Source organism: Arachis hypogaea, chromosome 4 (genome assembly GCF_003086295.3).
Source record: "Arachis hypogaea cultivar Tifrunner chromosome 4, arahy.Tifrunner.gnm2.J5K5, whole genome shotgun sequence".
In the NCBI taxonomy this organism is placed as follows: domain Eukaryota; kingdom Viridiplantae; phylum Streptophyta; class Magnoliopsida; order Fabales; family Fabaceae; genus Arachis; species Arachis hypogaea.
Window position 1 is genome coordinate 89,269,258 of NC_092039.1, and position 25,587 is coordinate 89,294,844.

Here is a 25,587-nt window from a genome sequence, read left to right on the forward strand (position 1 = left end):
AACGTCATGGTCGCCCCCAAATGGACCAAGTAGATGGGAGCCTATGCCACATCGAGTCGGATGCCTAACCCTGGCCGCTCGTCGATCTCCCGGTGGAGGCTCCTGTAGCCCAACTCCAAATGCAGACGGTGGCGTCCCCCCTCTCCATGCCGAACCAAGTGTCGTACGGGCTATCTGCGGGCTCATTCAGGTTGACCGGGAGCTGGGTCTAGGAACTTGGGATGGCACATCCGCTAGTTGTGGCCTATACTTCGGAGGGTCGGACGCGCCACTTGGATTCAGGCTCTAGTACTGATGAACATCGTCACCCTGTATGATCTCAGCAAAATTCGCATAGAATTGGGGTCCAGCCAGCTGACCGTCCAAATCCATGGTGAAAGATGTGGTAGCAAGATTAACTAACATCTGTGTGCTACACTCATGCTGTATCTGAGAGCTAGATACGTGAGTAAAAGGTGTACCACCCAGACTAGCCTCCGCGGTGCCACCAACCTGGGTGTCAGTAGGATGCCCACGGGACGATCCAGCCTCGTCATCATGGTGGACGGGAGGTGCTCATCCACCACGAGCAACCCGTCGTCTAGCACTAGATCAACAAAGGCGATGAACTGCCTGGCCTTTGTTATCACCACCAACATGCTCCTCCTACATCATGTCGTCGAGCCAGCACCACTAGCGATCAGTGGCACGTGTACCAATGCGTCGTCTCCACTCCACACGTTTGTTATCCAGCATATCCGACGCTGGAACTCTAGTCGGTGCCTGCGACGACCCTCTGAGTATAGCATCGTCCGGAACCTGGGTCGGCCTGCGGTCGGCGAAAGCAATCCATGGGGACAGAATCCTATGTGCAACACGGTGCCACCAGTTCAGGTACTCAACGGATGGACCAGGATCAGGAACTCTCTGGACACTCAACACAGAGTAAACTCGCTCGTCCCAATGCTGATGCCATGTCCTATAGTAAGTGGGGAACCATCTATCTCCACCTCTGCCGTCCTTACTATGAAGATACTCTACGTTGAGCGCTAGCTCAGGCAGATGTTGTACGCCCCTAGCCATGGGAAGACCCTGTCTACCTTATGCCACTCAATCACTGCAAAGTATATCAGATTAGTGTTGGCCTGCCATAATCGGCTGTGCTCCTCAGTCACTATCTCCATATGGATGACTGCCAGTACGTCCAGAGAACCATAAGGCTCCCACACAATCTGATAGACAGGAGACAAGTCAGCATTGTACCAATGTTTACATATACGTGGGGGGGAAAACTAATAAAATGATAAAGAACAAAAACAAAATACTTACATCTTGATGAATCAGTCGATCCAATGCCAGACGATAGTGAATAATCCGTTGTTCCTTCCCATCAGAAGTAGGCAAATATGTGGCCCATCTGAGTTGCAGAAATAGAACGTAAGTATGTAATTTCAAATATAGAACGTTATGAACTTAAAAGAAAACATGAATAAATTATACCTGGATGCCAATGGAAAAGAGAAGGCGTCTGATTAGCGGATATTTTATACGCTTTTTGGGGGTGTTTTAATATAGTTTTCAGTAGAATCTAGCTACTTTTTAGTATATTTTTATTAGTTTTTATACAAAAATCATATTTCTAGACTTTACTATAAGTTTGTGTGTTTTTCTGTGATTTCAGGTATTTTCTGGTTGAAATTGAGGGACCTGAGCAAAAATCTTATTCAGAGGCTGATAAAGGACTGCTGATGCTGTTGGATTCTGACCTCCCTGCACTCGAAGTGGAATTTTTGGAGCTACAGAAGTATAAATGGAGCTCTCTCAATTGCATTGGAAATTCGACATCTAGGGCTTTCCAGAAATATATAATAGTCTATACTTTGCCAGAGTTTAGATGACGCAAAATGGTGTTTAACGCCAGCTTTCTACCCTATTCTGGCGTCAAACGCCAGAAACAAGTTGCAAAGCAGAGTTAAACGCTAGAAATAGGTTACAAACTGGTGTTTAACTCAAAGAATGGCCTATGCACGTGAAAGCTTCAATGCTCAGCCCCAGCACACACCAAGTGGGCCCCAGAAGTGTATTTATGCACTATCTATCTTAGTTTACTCATTTTCTGTAAAATTAGGTTACTAGTTGAGTATATAAACTACTTTTAGAGATTTATTTTATACCTCATGACATTTTTACATCTGAATTTGTATCTTTGATGGCATGAGTCTCTAAATCCCATGGTTGGGGGTGAGGAGCGCTACAACGTCTCGATGAATTAATGCAAGTATTTCTGTTTTCTATTCAATCTCACTTGTTTCTATTCTAAGATGTTCATTCGCACTTCAACATGATGAATGTGATGATCCGTGACACTCATCACCATTCTCAACCTATGAACGCGTGCCTGACAACCACTTTCGTTCTACCTTCGATTGAATGGATGTCTCTTTGGGTTTCTGGCTCACGAGTTTGACTGCCTCTCTTGACAACAGAGCATTCAATCCGTGAGTCCAGAGTCTTCGTGGTATAAGCTGGGATTAATTGGCAGCATTCCTGAGATCCAGAAAGTCTAAACCTTGTCTGTGGTATTCCGAGTAGGATCCGGGAAGGGATGATTGTGACGAGTTTCAAACTCATGAACGTTGGGCGTAGTGACAGACTCAAAAGGATCACTGGATCCTACTCCAACACAAGTAAGAAATGACAGATGATTAGCCATGTACATGGACCCTTTTCACTGAGAGGACGGCTGGTAACCATTGACAACAGTGATCCACCAACATACAGCTTGCCAGGGTAGGAGTGACGTTAGAATTTTTGCTAGCAGTAAAGAATTTTATAAAAATAATCGCGTTGTAGATATAGATTCTAAACCAACAGAAATCCCTTCATGCAAACGTTTTGGTTGTCACAAGTAACAAATCCCTTTAAAATTGATAACCGAGTATTTAAACCTCGGGTCGTCTTCTCAAGGAATTGCAGGGAGGTATGTTCTTATTATTGGTTATGGAGATTGTAAATTGGGGTTTGAGAATGAAGAATTAATATGGCAAATAATTTAAATGACAATTAAAATAAATAAATACTGTAAAGCAAACCCTTTGGCAAGGTATGAGAAATTGGAAGTCCAGACTTAGTTATTCTTGTCAATAATAATGAAAGTTGAATCTTAATTCCACTTAGTTGACCTTTGCTAAAGCAAAGGAAAGTCAAGGGACTAATTAATTTGACCTTCGAATCCTATTTATTTCCTAACAAAAGGTTGGGATTATTGAAGTTCAGTTCAATTAGCAAAGATAACAGTTATCAATTATATTAAGCTAAGATAACTCCTGAGTTACTGATTTCTTAACCAAGACCAACAGGTGTAGAAAGCTAATTAAAATCATCAATATTTGGAATACCTCAAATTCATTCAAAGCAGTAAAAACTAACATGGAAAATATTCATAAGCCAATTGGGCAACATAAATCAAACATAAATAAAAGCTTCAGAGTAAATAAAAATAGAAGAGAAATTAAATAGTAAAAGGAATATTGAACCTGTAATGAAGAAGTTGAAATCCTAATCCTAATCCTAAGAGAGAGGAGAGAACCTCTCTCACTAAAAACTACATCTAAAATTGTGAAAAGTGAATTATGAGAGCCTGATCTTGAATGGATGCATTCCTCCACTTTATAGCCTCTAATCTATGTGTTCTGGGCTGAAAACTGGGTCAAAACCAGCCCAGAAATCACTCCCAGCGCTTTCTGGTCCGTACAGGTCGCGGATGAGTGACGCGGAGGCGTCGTCCACGCGTTAGCGTGGGTTGTGTTCCTGCCAGGCCACGCGGCTGCGTGATCCACACGTTTGCGTCGCCTGGAATCAAGGCAGCTATGGCAAATTATATATCGTTGCGAATCCCCGGACGTTAGCTTTTAAACGCAACTAGAACCATCTCATTTGGACCTTTGTAGCTCAAGTTATGGTTGTTTGAGTGCGAAGAGGTCAGGCTGGACAGCTTAGCAATTTCTTCAACTTCTTGTATTCCTTCCACTTTTGCATGCTTCCTTTCCATCCTCTAAGCCATTCATGCCCTGTAATCCCTGAAATCACTTAACACATATATCACGGCATTTAATGGTAATAAAAGAGGATTAATATTAACAAATATAAGACCAAAGAAGCATGTTTTCAATCAAAGCACATAATTAGGAAGGCAAATGTAAAACCATGCAAATAGTATGAATAAGTGGGTAAAGAGTTGACAAAAACCACTCAATTGAGCATAAGATAAACCATAAAATAGTGGTTTATCAACCTCTCCACACTTAAACAATAGCATGTTCTCATGCTAAGCTCAAGAGAAACTATAAAGAGATGAAGAGGAATGATAGAATGTATGAGATGCAACCTATGAATGCAACTAAATGCAAAATGTTTCTACCTACTTGGTTAAAAATAAATAAGTTCTCCAAGACAAACATAAATCAGATTTCACTAATTCAAATCATACAGTGAAAACAAGTAAGCTTGTAAGAAGATAGTGATGATTAGATTTTTGATGGTTTAGAATTTCACAAATGAAATCTCGTTGTAAAGTATAGTTTCTAAACCAAACAATAATCCTTTCATACAAAAAGTTGTTTGTCACAAGTACAAACCCCTAAATTTATAAACCGAAGTATTGAACCTCGGGTCGTTCTCCCTAGGATTGTAATGAAGTGTCTTGTTATTGGTTATGAGTTATTTTTGGGGTTTTGATAAGAAACATGAAAGATAAATGGCAAGAAAGTAAACTAATGGCTAAAAAGGTCTTGGCAAGGGTTGGTGGTCAAGGATCTCTATCCTAATCACTAACCACAATATGAGAATTGGCAAGGATTAATCCCATTAAGTCATCCTCTAACTAGTGGTAAAGGAAAGTCAAATGAGCTATATCAATCCTAGTCCATAAGTCCTAACTCTCCACTAATTGAATTAGTGAGAACTAGAGTCAATGGATCCCAATCATCAATCACTTGGACATTAGTAACTCAAGAGTTCCTAAGTTACCTTTCCAAGCCAAGAACATAAAACTCTACTCTAAAATCCAACCAAGCATTTCATCAAACACTTGGAAGGCATAAAAGGAAAGCATAGTAAATTAATAACAAGAATAGAATCTAACAACAATTATTGAAATGAATTAACAACAACAATTAAGGAAATCACAATTATCATGAATTACCTCAAATTGCATTATTGAAAGAGGAAATAAAAGAATGACAATCTATCCATAACAAGATGAAGAATTACAAGAAGTAAAGTACATAACTAGAGAGAGGAAGATGAGAAGATTAAGAATTGATAAAGGAGAAGTGAATTAAAGCATGAATTAAACCTAGATCTAAGAAGAGAGATTAACCTAAACCTAATCCTAATTCTAGAGGAAAGTGAGAGCTTCTCTCTCTAAAACTACTCTAAACTAAAACTAATGATGCCCCATGATAGATTGATGCCTTCCCCTTCTATCCTTGGCCCTTTTAGTGCATTTTGGCACCAAAGTTGGTTCAGAAACTCCCCAAGATCGCCAGGCTCGTGCTGCTTTAATGAATTCATGTGCGGACTTCGACATGCGTGCACGGTACGCGTGCGCGTCCCTGGCCGATTCTGCAATGTGCGCGTGAGCACCTTGTGCGCGTGCGCATGCTTGGCTGATTTTACTTCTTTGACTTTTTTTTATGCTTCTCTCCACTTGTATGCTTCCTTCCTTCCTTGCTCCCTTTGATCCATGCCTAGCCTATTTCAATCTTGGAATTACTAGCAAACACATCAAGGCATCTTATGGAATCAAGGAGGAATTAGAATTTATCAAAATAAGGTTTAAAAGGCATGTTTTTACACTTAAGCATAAATACCGGAGAGATTACAAAACCATGCTAATTCATAGGTTAAATGCGAAGAAAGGTCATCAAAATACTCTAAATTCAATACAAGATAAACCCTCAAAATGGGGTTTATCAGATAGCTCATGAAAGCAGGGAACATAGAATCAAGCATTGAACCCTCACTGGTAGTGTATATGCGCTCAAATCTCTCAAGTGTCTAGGGTCAATCTCTCTACTCTTCTCTAATCATGCTTTCTAAACTTTTTTCCTCATCTAATCAATCAACAAATATTTAGCTTACCAATGCAAACATCATGAGGTCTTTTCAGGGTTGTAATGGGGCTGAGGTAAAGGTAAGGGTATATATAAGGCTAAGTGAGCTAATTAAGTGAATCCTTGATTAGTCTAAGATCTCACCTAACATACATACTTTGTAAAGCAAAGCTTCTTTACCTATTCTCCCATATTTTTCCCACTTTTATGTTACATGCTCATGTATTAGTTTTAGTTTTGTCCCATGTGCATTGCTTTAATTTGCATTTGGGGAATTCTTTTGTATCCCCTTTATTCAAATACTGAATTAATTTTTTTTAATGCACATAGTAATTCAATTATTTTGATTTCACATGAGCATGCTTCCCAAAATTTTTATTTTGAATTATTTCATTCTTTTCAGCTTCCTACCCTTTGTTTTTATCATCGATGTTCCCAATAAGTTTCCCACACTTAAACAATTACACAATTTTTATCTTAAGCTAACCAAGGATTCAACTTGGGATTTTAAATTTATTTTTCTGCTTAAGGCTAGTGTTGTGGTTTATAGAATAAGAGGGAATTAAAGGCTCAAGGGGGCTAACAAGGGTGATATAAAAGGTAGGCTAATTTTGGGATAAGTGAGCTAGAATCAAACAATGGCCTCAATCATATGCAAGCATGTAAATATATTAAATATTGGACATATAGAATGGAACAAAGCAAAGATTACAATTATAGAGAAGAAAACACACAAGAATAAAAATTTATGGTTAAATAATGTAACCATGTAAATAAGCTCGAAATCTCACAGATTGTGTGTTCTTTGGCTCAAAAACCATGTTCCAAATACAACTTCAAACAAATTTAACACAAAAATTTTCAATTTAAATTAGTGAAATTTTATAAAATAAAGTCTTGAAAAGAAATTTATTACTTCAATCAAGTGGTAAAATATGCAATCAAACATGCAAATGCAACAACTAACAAGAAAAATAAACCATTGGTGTTGAGATAGAAGAGTGACTAACCCATGGAGATCGGTATCGACCTCCCCACACTTAAAGATTGCACCGTCCTCGGTGCATGCTAAGATGTGCAGGTGGACGGGTTGCTTCAGCTGATGCTTTTCTCCAAAGATTGAGCAGATGAACTTGTTTGTCTCCCCAGTAAGAAGCTTTTCCTCTCCCTTTGTGGTGGCCATCCTGAAAGAAGAGGGAAAAGAAGAAAAAGTAACCCCAGAAATAAAAATAAGAAAATAAATGAAGTATTGTTGGGTTAATGCCAAATGATAAGGGTCTCATTTACATGGAAGCTTCAACATGTACGTGAGAAAATAATAGAAGCCATGGCATGCCAGTAGTACAAAATATACAACAATGGGAAAGAGAGTGGGTAATGAAAGACAATGTAAGTTCATGTCAATGCAAAAGGAATACAGGTATCATAAAAGATTGACATTGACAGAAAAATAGCATCATCCAACATTGAAAAACAAGTCACTAAAAATTATACCAGAAAAGATGCAATAGTTAAATAAGAAAATCAACACCAAAGGAAAAATAATAAATTTAGAAAAGAAAAGAAAAAATATGCACAAAATTAAAATGCAATAGAAGAAAGCATGCAAATAAATTAAATAAAATAGAATGGAGGTGAAAAAGATGAGAAGTCAAAGAAAATAAGAAAAGAATGAGAAAGAAATAAGAAAAGATAAGAAAAATAAGGATTCGGAGAAGAAAAGATAAGATATTTGGCAAATTAGGATAAGCTATGCGACGTAAGCGACGCGATCGCGTGGGGCACGCGGTCGCTTGACTTGCACTTATACGGATTGACGCGGTCACGCAGTCGCGTGACACAGTTTATGCTATTGGCGTGAGGGCAGCCTCGCGCTCGCACAACTCTTTGTTCAAAATTTTTATTTTCGCCAAATCTGAGGTGACACGATCGCGTGGGTCATGCGATCGCGTGAGTGGCCATCATGGAGATATGATGCAGACGCGTGGGGCACGCGTTCGCGTGGGAGGGCTTGGGCTTCTAGCACGAGTCCAGCCCAATTCCAGCACAACTTTCGGCCATGCACCTTTTCATGGCACGCGGCCACGTGGGTGACGCGGTCGCATGGGAGGCCATTATTCCCATGTGACGCGGACGCGTCAGCGACGCGGTCGCGTGGGACGATTTGTGCCATTGGCATGCCTCCAGCCACGCTCTCGCATTACTCTCTGTTCATTTTATTATTCTCTCCCACACATGCGACGCGGACGCGTCAATGAGGCGGTCGTGTCGCATGAAATTTTTTTTTAAAATGCAGGTATGCAAATATGCAGTATGCAAAATGCAATGCTAATATGAATGTTATGCAAAATTCCAGGTTCAATACAATAAAATAAAATAAAACTCGAAAACAAATAAAACTAGATAAAAATGAAAAAGAAACGATCATACCATGGTGGGTTGTCTCCCACCTAGCACTTTTAGTTAAAGTCCTTAAGTTGGACATTGGTTGAGCTTCATGTTATGGCGGCTTATGTCTAAATTCATCCAGAAATCTCCACCAATGCTTGGAATGCCAATAGCCTTCGGGGTCCCAAACTAGGCATGTAAAGCTTCTGAGCAGCTTCAAACAAATTTTCAGGCTCCCGGGATGACGAATGTCAGGATAGGATCCATGATCCCAAGCTTTGCTTTTAAATCTGCCTCTGTCTTGATCTTCATGATTCCATCCGGACGGTTTAAAAAGTAGATTCTCACCATGGTGACCAAACGTTCTCCGTGATCCATTCAATTGAGCATGATACCAATCCGTGCGCTTCGAGTTGAAGTGTGGAACCTTATTGAACCTTGTGCACTAGCTCTGAGTACGAGCCATTTCCCTCTTACTCTTAAAGCCGCAAAGAGCTCTAAGCTGGCCATCTGTTTCAAGTAAACCATATTCAAGTGGAAAAATAAAGATAACAGTCAAGGATTTTACCCACTTGAAGTCTGTGTTAGTTGGTAGTGGCCTTGGGATCAGTGTTTTTAGTGGTTCTGCAAGCTCTACTCCCTTGTGGTCTTCAGTGAATTCCTCCACTTCCTTGCAAACCTTTTCCATTCCAGCCATGTCCTGGTCAAAGTCTTCCATGTCTTCCTCATCAATTGAGTCATAATTAGGAGGTTGAGAAAAGTCGACCTCTGCATCATCTTCGTATTCACTTGGGAAAGATTCTTCTGTCTCAAAAAATTCACTTGCGGATGCAAGTTCATCACTAGGAGGACTTGACTGGTGATCATCATCATCAAGGAAACCTGCGTCTTGGGTTATTCCGTTCAGTTCTTCATAAGATATTTGCATTGGAGGCGGTGCAAAATCCTCCTCAGTGTCAATTGTAGCATCCTCGACGGAGTCTTCCATAATTCTGTGTTCCCATGGAGGTTCAGCATCTCCTAAATCTTCAACCAACTCTTCCTCTTCTATAATGACAGCATCCTCTACTTGTTCCAGTACAAAGTTATGCTCTATGCTGTCCACTGGAGTCTCTTGTGTCTTCTTCACAATACATTCTTCATTAGATTCTCCACATGAAGCCATGGGGGTCTGTTGAGTAGCTGAATGTCTGGAAGATAGTTGATTTATTGCTTGCTCCAGTTGATAAAGGGTTGTATTGAATTGGTTTATTGATTCTTCGAGGTGAACCTGTGATTTTGGCTTTGATGGATATGGGCATGGTGTATGGGGGAGTGGTGGTTCTTGGGAGTAATTGGATTGGTGTTGGGGTGGATAAGGATTGTACGATGGCGAATGGTGAAAAGAAGCTTGTGAGTGTGGTGGTTCAAAGTTATGTCGAAAGGATGGTCTCTGAGCATAGGGTTGTAATGGCGCTTGTTGGTAGCTACTAGGCGGTCCACCAAATCTTTCAACTGGGTATGCATTGTAGAATGGTCGTTATCCATGATATCTTGGAGGGTGTTGTTGCCTAAAGGGTTGATTAGATCCTCTTGGCTCCATCCATCCTTGATTGGTCTGACCTTGATGCATATTCCTGCTGTGGTTTCTATTTCCTTCAACAAAGTTAGAACCAAACTCAAAGCGAGAGGGGTGAGAATTCATAGTAGTTATCAGAAATAAGGGAAAAAAAAGGTGAAACAAATAAACAAGTAAAAGAAAAATATTTTTTTTTGAAAAATATTTACAATAACCAATAATAAGGCACACGTTTGCAATTTCCCGGCAACGGCGCCATTTTGACGTTAGAATTTTTTCTAGTAAAGAATTTTATAAAAATAATCGCGTTGTAGATATAGATTCTAAACCAACAGAAATCCCTTCGTGCAAACGTTTTGGTTGTCACAAGTAACAAACCCCTTTAAAATTGATAACCGAGTATTTAAACCTCGGGTCGTCTTCTCAAGGAATCGCAGGGAGGTATGTTCTTATTATTGGTTATGGAGATTGTAAATTGGGGTTTGAGAATGAAGAATTAATATGGCAAATAATTTAAATGGCAATTAAAATAAATAAATACTATAAAGCAAACCCTTTGGCAGGGTATGAGAAATTGGAAGTCCAGACTTAGTTATTCTTGTCAATAATAATGAAAGTTGAATCTTAATTCCACTTAGTTGACCTTTGCTAAAGCAAAGGAAAGTCAAGGGACTAATTAATTTGACCTTCGAATCCTATTTATTTCCTAAGAAAAGGTTGGGATTATTGAAGTTCAGTTCAATTAGCAAAGATAACAGTTATCAATTATGTTGAGCTAAGATAACTCCTGAGTTACTGATTTCTTAACCAAGACCAACAGGTGTAGAAAGCTAAATTAAAATCATCAATATCTGGAATACCTCAAATTCATTCAAAGCAGTAAAATCTAACATGGAAAATATTCATAAGCCAATTGGGCAACATAAATCAAACATAAATAAAAGCTTCAGAGTAAATAAAAATAGAAGAGAAATTAAATAGTAAAAGGAATATTGAACCTGTAATGAAGAAGTTGAAATCCTAATCCTAATCCTAAGAGAGAGGAGAGAACCTCTCTCACTAAAAACTACATCTAAAATTGTGAAAAGTGAATTATGAGAGCCTGATCTTGAATGGATGCATTCCCCCACTTTATAGCCTTTAATCTGTATGTTCTGGGCTGAAAACTGGGTCAAAAACAGTCCAGAAATCACTCCCAGTGCTTTCTGGTCCGTACAGGTCGCGTTAGCGTGGGTTGTGTTCCTGCCAGGCCACGCGGCTGGTAGCGCGAAATTGTGATCACTACAACTTCGCACAACTAACCAGCAAGTGTACTGGGTCGTCCAAGTAATAAACCTTACGCGAGTAAGGGTCGATCCCACAGAGATTGTTGGTATGAAGCAAGCTATGGTCACCTTGTAAATCTTAGTCAGGCAAACTCAAATGGATATGGGTGTTATACGAATAAAACATAAAGATAAAGATAGAGATACTTATGTAATTCATTGGTGGGAATTTCAGATAAGCGTATGAAGATGCTTGTCCCTTCCGTCTCTCTGCTTTCCTACTGTCTTCATCCAATCCTTCTTACTCCTTTCCATGGCAAGCTTAAGCAAGGGTTTCACCGTTGTCAGTGGCTACCTCCCATCCTCTCAGTGGAAATGTTCAACGCACCCTGTCACGGCACGGCTATCCATCTGTCGGTTCTCGATCAAGCCGGAATAGAATCCAGTGATTCTTTTGCGTCTGTCACTAATGCCCCGCCCTCAGGAGTTTGAAGCACGTCAGAGTCATTCAGTCATTGAATCCTACTCAGAATACCACAGACAAGGTTAGACCTTCCGGATTCTCTTGAATGCCACCATCAGTTCTAGCCTATACCACGAAGACTCTGATCTCACGGAATGGCTGGCTCGGTTGTCAGGCGAGCACTCGGTTGTCAGGCGATCAACCATGCATCGTGTATCAGGAATCCAAGAGATATTCACCCAATCTAAGGTAGAACGGAGGTGGTTGTCAGGCACACGTTCATAGGTGAGAATGATGATGAGTGTCACGGATCATCACATTCATCAAGTTGAAGAACAAGTGATATCTTAGAACAAGAACAAGCGGAATTGAATAGAAGAACAATAGTAATTGCATTAATACTCGAGGTACAGCAGAGCTCCACACCTTAATCTATGGTGTGTAGAAACTCCACCGTTGAAAATACACAAGAATAAGGTCTAGGCATGGCCGAATGGCCAGCCTCCCAAAGAGGGTTCAATCATAAAAACATGATCAAAAGATCTAAAATGATCCAAAGATGATCTAGAGATCTAAAAGTGATCAAAAGATGAAAATACAATAGTAAAAGGTCCTATATATAGAGAACTAGTAGCCTAGGGTGTACAGAGATGAGTAAATGACATAAAAATCCACTTCCGGGTCCACTTGGTGTGTGCTTGGACTGAGCATTGAAGCATTTTTGTGTAGAGACTCTTCTTGGAGTTAAACGCCAGCTTTTGTGCCAGTTTGGGCGTTTAACTCCCATTTTGGTGCCAGTTCCGGCGTTTAACGTTGGAATTTCTGAGGGTGACTTTGAACGCCGGTTTGGGCCATCAAATCTTGAGCAAAGTATAGACTATCATATTGCTGGAAAGCCCAGGATGTCTACTTTCCAACGCCGTTGAGAGCGCGCCAATTGGGCTTCTGTAGCTCCAGAAAATCCACTTCGAGTGCAGGGAGGTCAGAATCCAACAGCATCTGCAGTCCTTTTCAGTCTCTGAATCAGATTTTTGCTCAGGTCCCTCAATTTCAGCCAGAAAATACCTGAAATCACAGAAAAATACACAAACTCATAGTAAAGTCCAGAAAAGTGAATTTAATCTAAAAAATAATAAAAATATACTAAAAACTAACTCAAACATACTAAAAACATACTAAAAACAATGCCAAAAAGCTTATAAATTATCTGCTCATCAGCGGCCGCGTGATCCACGCGTTCGCGTCGCCTGGTGTCAGAACAGCTATGGCAAATTAAATATCATTGCGAAGCCCCGGACGTTAGCTTTCCAACGCAACTGAAACCATCTCATTTGGACCTTTGTAGCTCAAGTTATGGTTGTTTGAGTGCGAAGAGGTCAGGCTGGACAGCTTAGCAATTTCTTCAACTTCTTGTATTCCTTCCACTTTTGCATGCTTCCTTTCCATCCTCTAAACCATTCATGCCCTGTAATCCCTAAAATCACTTAACACACATATCACGGCATCTAATGGTAATAAAAGAGGATTAATATTAACAAATATGAGACCAAAGAAGCATGTTTTCAATCAAAGCACATAATTAGGAAGGCAAAAAATGTAAAACCATGCAAATAGTATGAATAAGTGGGTAAAGAGTTGATAAAAACCACTCAATTGAGCATAAGATAAACCATAAAATAGTGGTTTATCAAGGAGACCTGCGTGCGTGAAGAAGAAAACAGTAAGAAAGTAGAAATTCAAAGGACAAAACATCTCCAAAACTCCAACCCATTCTCTATTACTGCGTAATAATTATTCATTTCATGCTCTTTCACTTTTTACAATTGAAACTAAAGAACCCTATTTATATCCTGACTAAGAATAATAAGATAACCATAGCTTGCTTCAAGCCGGCAATCTCCGTGGGATCGACCCTTACTCACGTAAGCTATTACTTGGACGACCCAGTGCACTTGCTGGTTAGTTGTGCGGAATTACATAGTGTGAGTATAATTTTCGTGCACCAAGATTTTGGCGCCGTTGCCGGGGATTGTTCAAGTTTGAACAACTGACGGTTTATCTTGTTACTTAGATTAGGAAAAATTTGTCTTTTGGTTTAGAGTCACTAGGATTGCATCTTTTATTATTCCTTTTTAAAATTCTTTCAAAAATATTATTTTTCTTTATTAGTTTTTAATTTTTCTTGGAGTCTTCTGTTTGAGTTTAGTTTCATATCTTAAGTTTGGGGTCAATTGCATGTTTTTATTTTCCTTTAAAAATACTTTTTTAAAACACATTAAATTTATAGCTCAGTTGGCTAAAGGGTTGTGCTTGTGTTCTTGGTAATTGGGTATCTTCCTTTTAAAACTTTTTCAAAAATAATTTTTCTTTGATTAAATCTTATGCCAAACTTTAAGTTTGGTGTTCTCTTGCTAATTTTTCTTTAGTTTTCAAAAATTTTATTTTGGTTTTCTAAAAAATTTTAAGTTTGGTGTTCTTTCTTTTGTCTTGGTGTTCTTGAGTCTTCTTTGTGTTTTGATCTTAAAACTTTTAAGTTTGGTGTGCCTTGGTGTTTTTCCTCCAAAATTTTCGAAAACAAGGAGCATTGGATCTAAAAATTTTAAGTCTTGTGTCTTTTGTATGTTTTTCTCTTTCATAATAAAATTCAAAAATAAAAAATATCTTTTCCTTTAATTTCTCATAATTTTCGAATCCCTTGAGTTGACTTGGTCAAAATTTTTCAAATCATATCCTTTTAAGATTTTTAAAATCATATCTTTTTCAAAAACATCCTAACCACTTCCTCTCTCCTTACTTTTTCGAAAATTCTCATAAAATATTTTCAAATATTTATTTATTTTAGTTTTTTCATTTATTTCAAAATATATATATATATATACAAATAAATAAATAAATATAAAATAAAATTTTTATCTACATCATCTCCCTTACTCCATCATGGACCTAAGTGGAAATGAACAGTCCAGAAGGACTCTGGAGTCATATGCTAACCCCACTACTGCTTCATATGGGAGTAGTATCTGTATACCCTCCATCGGAGTCAATAATTTTGAGTTGAATCCTTAGCTCATTATCATGGTGCAGCAAAATTGCCAGTATTCTGGTCTTTCACAGGAATAACCAACTGAGTTTCTGGTACAGTTCTTACAAATTGCTGACACAGTACATGATAAAGAAGTAGATCAGGATGTCTACAGATTATTACTGTTTCCATTTTCTGTAAAAGACCAAGCTAAGAGGTGGTTAAATAACCAACCTAAGGCCAGCATAAGAACATAGAAACAGTTGTCAGACATGTTCCTGAATCAATATTTTCCTCCTAAGAGGATGACACAGCTAAGGCTGGACATCCAAGGCTTTAAACAAGAGGATAATGAATTCCTTTACAATGCCTGGGAGAGGTACAGAGAGATGCTAAGGAAATGCCCCTCTGAAATGATTTCAGAGTGGGTGCAGTTAGACATCTTCTACTATGGGCTTACAGAAAAAGCTCAAATATCTCTAGACCACTCAGTTGGTGGATCTATACACATGAGAAAAATAATTGAAGAGGCTCAAGAGCTCATTAATACAGTTGCTAGAAATCAGCATCTGTACTTAAGTAGTGAGTCCTCCATAAAAGAAGAGGCTAAGGCAGTATCCATTGAACTTAGTCCTCTGGAACAAGTTGCTGAAATCAATCAGCATTTATGTTATCTGACAGAACAGTTGGCAGAATTTAAGGAGATGTTACAGAACATGAAAGCACAACTTGACTAAACAAGACAGCAGTTATCAAAATAGATAACAGAAGAGTGTCAACCAGTTCAATTAAGGAGTGGAAAAATATTGAATACTTCAACTCAAGGCAGCAGAAAGCCAAGAAAAGAACAATTAATAGAGGATGAGCAGACTGCTAACCAAAATCCCTCTGAGGACAGTAAGAGCCCAGAGAGGAATGATTCTGGTGTTCAAAAGCCAAAAAAAGGTGAGAAACTAGCGTTAAACGCCCAGTGGACGCCTATCTCTGGCGTTCAAATGCCAGAAAAGGGAGAAAAAGTGGCATTAAACGCCCAACCCATGTTCAGTTCTGGCGTTCAAATGCCAGAAAAGGGAAGGAATCTGGTGTTAAACGCCAATCCAGCCCCTAATCCTGGTGTTCAAATGCCTATGAGGGGTCAGACATTTGAAAGTGTTGATAATAACCCCCTCAAGAAGGCTTCTCAACCAACCTTTGTAGGAAATAAACCTGCAACAACCAAGGTTGAAGAATACAAAGCCAAAATACCTTATCCTCAGAAACTCTGCCAAGCGGAACAGGATAAACAATTTGCCCGCTTTGCAGACTATCTTATGACTCTTGAAATCAAGATTCCGTTTGCAGAGACACTTGAGCAAAAACCTTCTTATGCTAAGTTCATGAAAGAGATCTTAAGTCATAAGAAGGATTGGAGAGAAACTGAAAAAGTTTTTCTCACTGAAGAATGCAGTGCAATCATTTTAAAGAGCTCACCAGAGAAGCTTAAGGATCTTGGAAGCTTTATGATACCATGCACATTAGAGGGAACCTGTACCAAGACAGCTCTATGTGATCTTGGGACAAGTATCAATCTAATCCCTGCATCCACTATTAGAAAGCTGGGCTTGACTAAAGAGGTCAAACCAACCAGGATATATCTTCAACTTGCTGATGGCTCCATTAAATACCCATCAGGCATGATTTAAGACATGATTGTCACAGTTGGGCCATTCGCCTTTCCCTCTGACTTTGTAGTGCTGGAAATGGAGGAGCACAAGAGTGCAACTCTCATTCTAGGAAGACCTTTCCTAGCAACTGGACGAACCCTCATTGACGTCCAAAAAGGGGAAGTAACCGTGAGAGTCAATGAGGATGAGTTTAGGCTGAATGCTATTGAAGCAATGAAGCACCCAGACACGTCAAAAGACTGCATGCGTGTTGATATTATTGATTCCCTAGTACATGAGATCAATATGGATGAGAGTCTCGAATCAAAGCTAGAGGATATCTTTAAAGATGTTCAGCTTGATCTGGAGGGACCAAAGGAAATACAAGAACCTCCGAAAATTCCTCAAGAAAAGGAGAAACCTCCTAAACCCGAGCTCAAACCACTACCACCATCCCTGAAATATGTATTTCTGGGGGAAGGTGAAACTTTTCCTGTAATCATAAGCTCTACCTTAGAGCCACGGGAAGAGAAAGCACTAATTCAGGTGCTAAGGACACACAAGACAACTCTTGGGTGGTCCATTAGTGATCTCAAGGGCATTAGCCCAGCCAGATGCATGCACAAGATCCTACTGAAGGATAATGCCAAACCAGTGGTTCAACCACAAAGGCAGCTAAATCCAGCCATGAAGGAGGTGGTGCAGAAAGAGATCACTAAATTACTAGAGGCTGGGATTATTTATCCCATTTCTAATAGTCCCTGGGTGAGCCATGTCCAAGTTGTACCCAAAAAGGAAGGCATGACAGTGGTTCATAATGAAAAAAATGAACTGGTTCCTACAAGAACAGTTACAGGGTGGCGCATGTGTATTGACTACAGACGACTCAATACAGCCACCAGAAAAGATCATTTTCCTTTACCCTTCATAGACCAAATGCTAGAAAGGCTAGCAGGTCATGACTATTACTGCTTTCTGGATGGCTACTCAGGCTACAACCAGATTGAAGTAGATCCCCAGGATCAAGGGAAAACAGCATTCACATGTCCATCTGGAGTATTTGCCTACAGAAGGATGCCATTTGGTCTATGTAAATACACCAGCAACCTTTCAGAGATGCATGCTCTCTATTTTCTCTGATATGGTGAAAAAATTTATGGAAGTCTTCATAGACGACTTCTCAGTATTTGGAGACTTATTCAACTCCTGTCTTGATCATCTAGCACTTGTTCTGAAAAAGGTGCCAAGAGACCAACCTAGTTTTAAACTGGGAGAAATGTCACTTTATGATGACTGAAGGAATTGTCCTTGGGTAAAAAATTTCGAACAAAGGCATAGAGGTGGATCAAGCTAGGGTGGAGGTAATTAAAAAATTACCACCCCCACCAATGTTAAGGCAATAAGAAGTTTTCTGGGACATGTAGGATTTTACAGGAGGTTTATAAAGGATTTTTCAAAAATCGCAAAACCTCTGAGTAACCTGCTAGCTGCTGATACACCATTTGTCTTTGACACAGAGTGTTTGCAGGCCTTTGAGACTCTGAAGGCTAAGCTGGTCACAGCGCCTGTCATTTCTGCACCAGACTGGACATTACCATTTGAACTAATGTGTGATGCCAGTGACCATGCTATTGGTGCAGTATTGGGACAGAGGCATGACAAGCTTCTGCATGTCATTTACTACGCTAGTCGTGTTCAAAATGACGCGCAGAAAAATTACACAACCACAGAAAAGGAATTGTTTGTAGTGGTTTATGCCATTGACAAGTTCAGATCCTATTTGGTAGGATCAAAAGTGATTGTGTACACTATCCATGCTGCTCTTAAATATTTACTTACAAAGCAGGATTCAAAGCCCAGGCTCATAAGATGGGTGTTGCTTCTGCAAGAGTTTGATATAGAAATAAGAGACAGAAAAGGGACAGAGAATCAAGTAACAGATCACCTGTCCCAGATAGAACCAGTAGAAGGGACGTCTTTACCCCTCACTGAGATCTCTGAAACCTTTCCGGATGAGCAACTCTTTGCCATTCAAGAGGTGCCATGGTTTTTAGACATCGCAAACTATAAAGCTGCAAGATTCATTCCCAAGGAGTTCAGCAGGCAGTAAAAGAAAAAACTGCTTTCTGATGCGAAGTACTACTTGTGGGATGAACCATATCTCTTCAAGAGATACGCAGACGGATTAATCCATAGGTGCGTGCCTAGAGAAGAGGCGCAGAAGATCCTATGGCATTGCCATGGATCACAATATGGAGGGCATTTCGGAGGTGAGCGAACAGCCACCAAAGTCCTCCAATGTAGCTTCTACTGGCCTACAATCTACAGAGACTCCCGAGAGTTTGTACGTAACTGTGACAGTTGCCAGCGAGCTGGTAATCTGCCTCATGGTTATGCCATGCCTCAACAAGGGATCTTAGAGATTGAGTTGTTTGATGTATGGGGTATTGACTTCATGGGTCCTTTCCCACCATCATACTCAAACACTTACATTCTGGTGGCAGTAGACTATGTATCTAAATGGGTGAAGGCAATTGCAACACCCACTAACGATACTATGATAGTACTGAAGTTCCTCCAGAAATATATCTTTAGCAGATTTGGTGTCCCTAGAGCACTGATCAGTGATGGAGGCACTCATTTTTGCAATAAACAGCTTTATACTGCCATGGTCTGATATGGAATCAGCCACAAGGTGGCAACTCCATATCATCCACAGACCAATGGACAAGCTGAAGTCTCTAATAGAGAACTAAAAAGAATCCTGGAACGGACTGTAATTGCTCGTAGAAAGGATTGGGCAAAGAGCTTGGATGATGCTCTGTGGGCATACAGAACAGCATTCAAAACTCCTATAGGAACCTCTCCATACCAGCTTGTGTATGGGAAGACCTATCACCTACCCATGAAACTGGAGCATAAAGCCTACTGGGCAACCAGATTCCTAAACCTTGATGCCAGATTAGCTGGAGAGAAAAGATTGCTCCAGCTAAATGAGCTAGAGGAATTCATACTCAATGCTTTTGAAAATGCCAAAATTTACAAGGAAAAAGCAAAGAGATGGCATGATAAGAACCTGTCATCCAGAGTCTTTGAGCCAGGACAAAAGGTTCTGCTGTTTAACTCTAGGCTCAGGCTATTCCCTGGGAAACTAACATCCCGGTGGAGAGGACCATATGTGATTACAGGCGTGTCACCATATGGATATGTAGAGCTTCAGGATATTGATTCTGACAAAAAGTTCATTGTTAATGGATAGAGAGTCATACATTATCTTGAAAGCAATTTTGAGCAAGAATGCTCAAAACTGAGACTAGATTAAAGCTCAGTAAGGTCCATCTAAAGACATAAAGAAGCGCTTGCTGGGAGGCAACCTAACCATTACTGTAGTTTATTTATTATTTAAATAATAATTATAGGAGTTTAATAAGTTATCATTAGAACTTATTCTCATTTACAGGAGTTCACAGAGTTACAGAAGGATTCAGAGCAGATAAAAGAAGCTCACTGGCATTAAAACGCCAGTAAGAGGCACTTTTTGGCGTTTAACGCTAGCCAGGGTACCTGACTGGGCGTTAAACGCCAGAATGGGTGCCGTTTTGGGCATTTAACGCCAGAAGTACAATATCTTGGGCATTTAGAAAAATGCCCAGTGATAAAGACTTTCTGGCATTTAACGCCAGCCAGGGTACTTGGCTGGGCGTTAAACGCCTAAAACAAGCAGCAAATGGGCGTTAAACCCCCAAAACAAGCAGCGTTTGGGCGTTTAACGCCAGGATTGTGGAGGGGAGGTAATTTTGTTTTCCAGCCCAATTTTTTTAATTTTTATGTTTTCATCCATAATTTCTTGCATAAACATATTTCAAATCCTCATCTTTTCAATTTCAAAATTTCAAAATAATTATAACTCTTAATCCTAAAAATCTTTTCTTTTTTTCAAATCTTTTTCAAAATGCATATATCTTTTTAATTTCTCTTCAAATATTTTTCAAAATTCATATATCTTTTTAATATCTTTTCAACTTTAGATTTATCTTTTTCAAAACTATCTCTTATCCTATTTTAAAATTACATCTTTTGCATATCATACCTATCTTTTTACAAATCATATCTTCTATAATATCTTTTTCAAAAATTTTCGAACCCACCCCTCCCTTTTAAATTGACATTCGGCCACTCCCTCTCCTCCACAATTCGAATTTGGCTCTCCTTCTTCTCCTCTCATTTCCTTTCTTTTGCTTGAGGACAAGCAAACCTCTAAGTTTGGTGTGTTTTGCATGATCACTGAGCTAATACTCACTAAGATCATGGCTCTTAAGGGAAAACAAACCACTTCAAGAGGCAAGAAAGAGAATAATCCAAAACCACTTTGGAATCAAGAGAGGTTCTTACCCAAGGAACATTCAGACTATTACTATAAAATAATGGGTCTAAGGTCAGTGATCCCGTAAGTAAAATTCGATCTGAAAGAAGACGAATATCCGGAGATCCAAGAGCAAATTCAAAATAGAGGCTGGGAAATTCTAGCTAATCTGGAGACAAAAGTGGGTAGAAATATGGTTCAGGAATTCTACTCAAATCTGTGGCAAACAGAGAGGCAGAGAATAACTGGAACTGCCTTCTATACGTTTCAAACCATGGTCAGGGGGAAGATGATTCACTTCCACCTTGACAAAATAAGAGAGGTCTTCAAGCTGCCTCAACTACAAGATGATCCAAAATCCTTTAATAGGAGAATGGTGTGTGATGATAAGCGCTTGGACCAAATTCTAGAGGACAAATGCATCCCTGGAACCAAGTGGACAACCAGTACAAAAAGTGTTTCAAATCAACTCAAGAGAGGGGATCTCAAACCAATTGTTAGGGGCTGGCTGGATTTTATTGGGCATTCCATACTGCCTACCAGCAACCGCTCTGAAGTCACTCTCAAGAGAGCAGTGATGATCCATTGCATTATGCAAGGAAACAAAGTAGAAGTTCATCAACTGATTTCTTGTGAGCTCTACACAATTGCTAATAAAACTCCAAGGATGCTAAATTGGCCAACCCAAGTTTGATTTCTCTGCTATGCAAAGAGGCTGGGGGTGAAGATGGGAGTAGATGAGTTCATCCCAGTCGAACATCCAATCACCAAGAAGTCAATGGAGGGACAACAAGTACAAGAAAACTCTATCAAAAGGAGGGTGCAGGAGTTCCTCCCAAAAATCCCTCAAATGGACTATTGGATCCGCCTAGAAGCATCTGTTACCAAGCTGCAAGAAACTATGGATCAACTCAAGAAAGAATAGCAGAATCAAAATTTTATGATCTGCAAACTGCTTAAGGAACAGGAGAAGCAAGGGCGTGAACTACAGGAGCTGAAGCACCAGAAGCTTTCTCTTGAAGGTCCAGACAACCCACAATTTGAAGGAGCATTCATTTCCCAAAATAAAGGTTGTTGAATCCTAATCTTAATTCTGTGATAACTTCTACTATTAGAAATCTATCTTAGGAGTCATATAAGTAGTAGTAATTAGTATTTTTTTATATTTTCATTTTTATCATCTCCAAGTAAGCTATAATTTATTTTTCTCATCATCGTTAAACATGAATAAAATAGCAGATATTTTTAGAATAAGGAGGCAATTTTTTTTCGAGTTCTTAATAAGAAAAATTCAAATTATTTATATGTGGTGGCAATACTTTTTGTCTTCTGAATGAATGCTTTAACAGTGCATATTTTTTATCTTGCTGTTTATGAATGTTAAAACTGTTGGCTCTTGAAAGAATGATGAAAAAGAAAAATGTTATTGATAATCTGAAAAATCATAAAATTGATTCTTGAAGCAAGAAAAAGTAGCAAAAAAAAGTAAGCAGAAAAAGCCAATAGCCCCTTAAAACCAAAAGGCAAGGTATAAAGGATCCAAGGCTTTGAGCATCAGTGGATAGGAGGGCCTAAAGGAATAAAATCCTGGCCTAAGCAGCTGAACCCAGCTGTCCTTAATCATGTGCTTGTGGCATGCAGGTCCAAGTGAAAAGCTTGAGACTGAGTGGTTAAAGTCGTGATCCAAAAGAGTGTGCTTAAGAACTCTGGACACCTATAATTTGGGACTTTAGCAAAGCTGAGTCACAATCTGAAAAGGTTCACCCAGTTATGTGTTTGTGGCATTTATGTATCTGGTGGTAATACTGGAAGACAAAGTGCTTAGGGCCACGGCCAAGACTCATAAAGCAGCTGTGTTCAAGAATCAACATACTAAACTAGGAGAATCAATAACACTATCTGAATTCTAAGTTCATATGGATGCCAATCATTCTAAACCTCAAGGGATGAAGTGAGATGCCAAAACTGTTCAGAAGTAAAAAGCTACTAGTCCCGCTCATCTAATTAGAATTGAGCTTCATGTAAAACTCTGACATTGCCTCTTGATCTTCGTTCTATCCTATTTTATTTATCTAGTTTCTTGGGGGATAAGCAATAGTTTAAGTTTGGTGTTCTGATGAGCGGATATTTTATACACTTTTTGGGGGTGTTTTAATATAGTTTTCAGTAGGATCTAGCTAATTTTTAGTATATTTTTATTAGTTTTTATGCAAAAATCACATTTCTGGACTTTACTATGAGTTTGTGTGTTTTTTTGTGATTTCAGGTATTTTCTGGCTGAAATTGAGAGACCTGAGCAAAAATCTTATTCAGAGGCTGATAAAGGACTGCTGATGCTGTTGGATTCTGACCTCCCTGCACTCGAAGTGAATATTGTTGGAGCTACAGAAGTCCAAATGACGGGCTCTCAATTGCATTGGAAATTAGACATCCAGGGCTTTCCAGCAATATATAATAGTCCATACTTTGCCAGAGTTTAGACAATGCAAACTGGCGTTTAACGCCAGCTTTCTACCCTATTCTGGCGTCAAACGCCAGAAACAAGTTGCAAAGCAGAGTTAATCGCCAGAAACAGGTTACAAACTGGTGTTTAACTCCAAGAATGGCCTATGCACGTGAAAGCTTCAATGCTCAGCCCCAGCACACACCAAGTGGGCCCCAGAAGTGAATTTCTGCACTATCTATCTTAGTTTAATCATTTTCTGTAAACCTAGGTTACTAGTTGAGTATATAAACTACTTTTAGAGATTTATTTTGTACCTCATGATATTTTTACATCTGAATTTGTATCTTTGACAGCATGAGTCTCTAAACCCCATGGTTAGGGGTGAGGAGCTCTGTAGCGTCTCGATGAATTAATGCAAGTATTTCTGTTTTCTATTCAATCTCGCTTGTTTCTATTCTAAGATGTTCATTCGCACTTCAACATGATGAATGTGATGATCCGTGACACTCATCACCATTCTCAACTTATGAATGCGTGCTTGACAACCACTTTCGTTCTACCTTCGATTGAATGGATGTCTCTTTGGGTTTCTGGCTCACGAGTTTGACTGCCTCTCTTGACAACAGAGCATTCAATCCGTGAGTCCAGAGTCTTCGTGGTATAAGCTGGGATTAATTGGTAGCATTTCTGAGATCCGGAAAGTCTAAACCTTGTCTGTGGTATTCTGAGTAGGATCCTGGAAGGGATGAATGTGACGAGCTTCAAACTCATGAACGTTGGGCATAGTGACAGACGCAAAAGGATCACTGGATCCTATTCCAACACAAGTGAGAACCGACAGATGATTAGCCATGTACATGGACCCTTTTCACTGAGAGGACGGCTGGTAACCATTGACAACCGTGATCCACCAACATACAGCTTGCCATGGAAGGAGACCTGCGTGCGTGAAGAAGAAGACAGTAGGAAAGCAGAAATTCAAAGGACAAAGCATCTCCAAAACTCCAACCCATTCTCTATTAATGCATAACAATTATTCATTTCATGCTCTTTCACTTTTTACGATTGAAACTAAAGAACCCTATTGATATCCTGACTAAGAATAATAAGATAACCATAGCTTGCTTCAAGCCGACAATCTCCGTGGGATCGACCCTTACTCACGTAAGGTATTACTTGGACGACCCAGTGCACTTGCTGGTTAGTTATGCGAAATTACATAGTGTGAGTGTAACTTTCGTGCACCAGCATCAAAACCCTGCGTCCTCAGTGTGGGGAACCGCCAAAAGATCCATGAACTTAGCAACTGTAGGGGTCCAGCCAAGTTAGTGACGTTTCTGTTCGCCACCCGGCACTTGCATCGGTACAGCCACGCCAACGCAGCGGCGCCCCAGCTATAGCTGCCCATGTTGTCAAGTCTCGCTACAAAAGGCAACCAGCAAAGGTGGACCCGATTAGCACTCTTGTACATGAACAGCTGTGTCGATAGAAGCATCATAATATACGCACGTGCATATATGCGCACGGTCTCCTCTGAAGCATCAGCTGGTAACACCCTGAACCGCTCATGAAACCATGTGAAGTGGACTGTGTATAACTTTCTCTTATCCGGTGGCGGAAGCTCACCAAATAAGTCCTCGAACCACTCCCATGCCAGTCTGGCCCCCTTGATGTGCAGGTGGAAGTCTGTCATGCACCCAAAAACAGCCTGGCCATCCACGGGCAGCGCGATCTGGTATGCAACGTCCTGGAGCGTGATAGTACATTCTCTGAATGGCATATGGAAAGTGTGAGTCTCAGGCCGCCACCTCTCGATAAATGCGCTGACCAGAGGCTCATCCAACTAGAACCAATGCGCGTTCAGCCTAGCTAGGTGGTACAACCCAGCCCTCTCCAAGTAAGGTATGATCCTATTATGTAACAACATATTCTGTTGCTTACGGACGCTATACACACATCGGGTTGGCTGCATTTTCAGAAATAAAGAACACCAGCTTATTTCTAACAATGACATCACCAAACTATAGCTTATGTTTCTATTCTTAAGCTACTTGGGTTTTAAAATTACTAATTTACCTCTCTACATTTACTATTAAATGTTAAATGTCAAAGTTTGAATTTCAAATTTTCATTTTCAAACCAAAAGCTAAACTAAGACTCTATCTTTCTAATTAATGAATTACTTTCTTAATATTGAATAAAATATACATTTATTAAAATATTGAAGGAAAATAGAGACACTTACCTCTTCATCGATGGTTCCGGCTACGTGAGCAACGCCGTCGAGTCGTACAACCGCAGTTCATCTTCCATTCTTCCAAATTACTCAAGAATTTGAATTTTC

General features: G+C 39.6%; 1 protein-coding gene across 1 annotated transcript; it reads right to left on the bottom strand.

Annotated features, from left to right (window-relative positions):
* Positions 1–672: 672 nt before the first annotated feature.
* Positions 673–25,023, bottom strand: LOC140184158 (serine/threonine-protein phosphatase 7 long form homolog). The gene is made up of 4 exons (XM_072234454.1): positions 24,479–25,023; positions 1,309–1,396; positions 1,080–1,211; positions 673–906 (listed from the first exon to the last, which is right to left on the bottom strand). Exons 1-4 carry the CDS (start codon positions 25,021–25,023, stop codon positions 673–675), a joined length of 999 nt encoding a protein of 332 aa, XP_072090555.1.
* Positions 25,024–25,587: the final 564 nt, after the last annotated feature.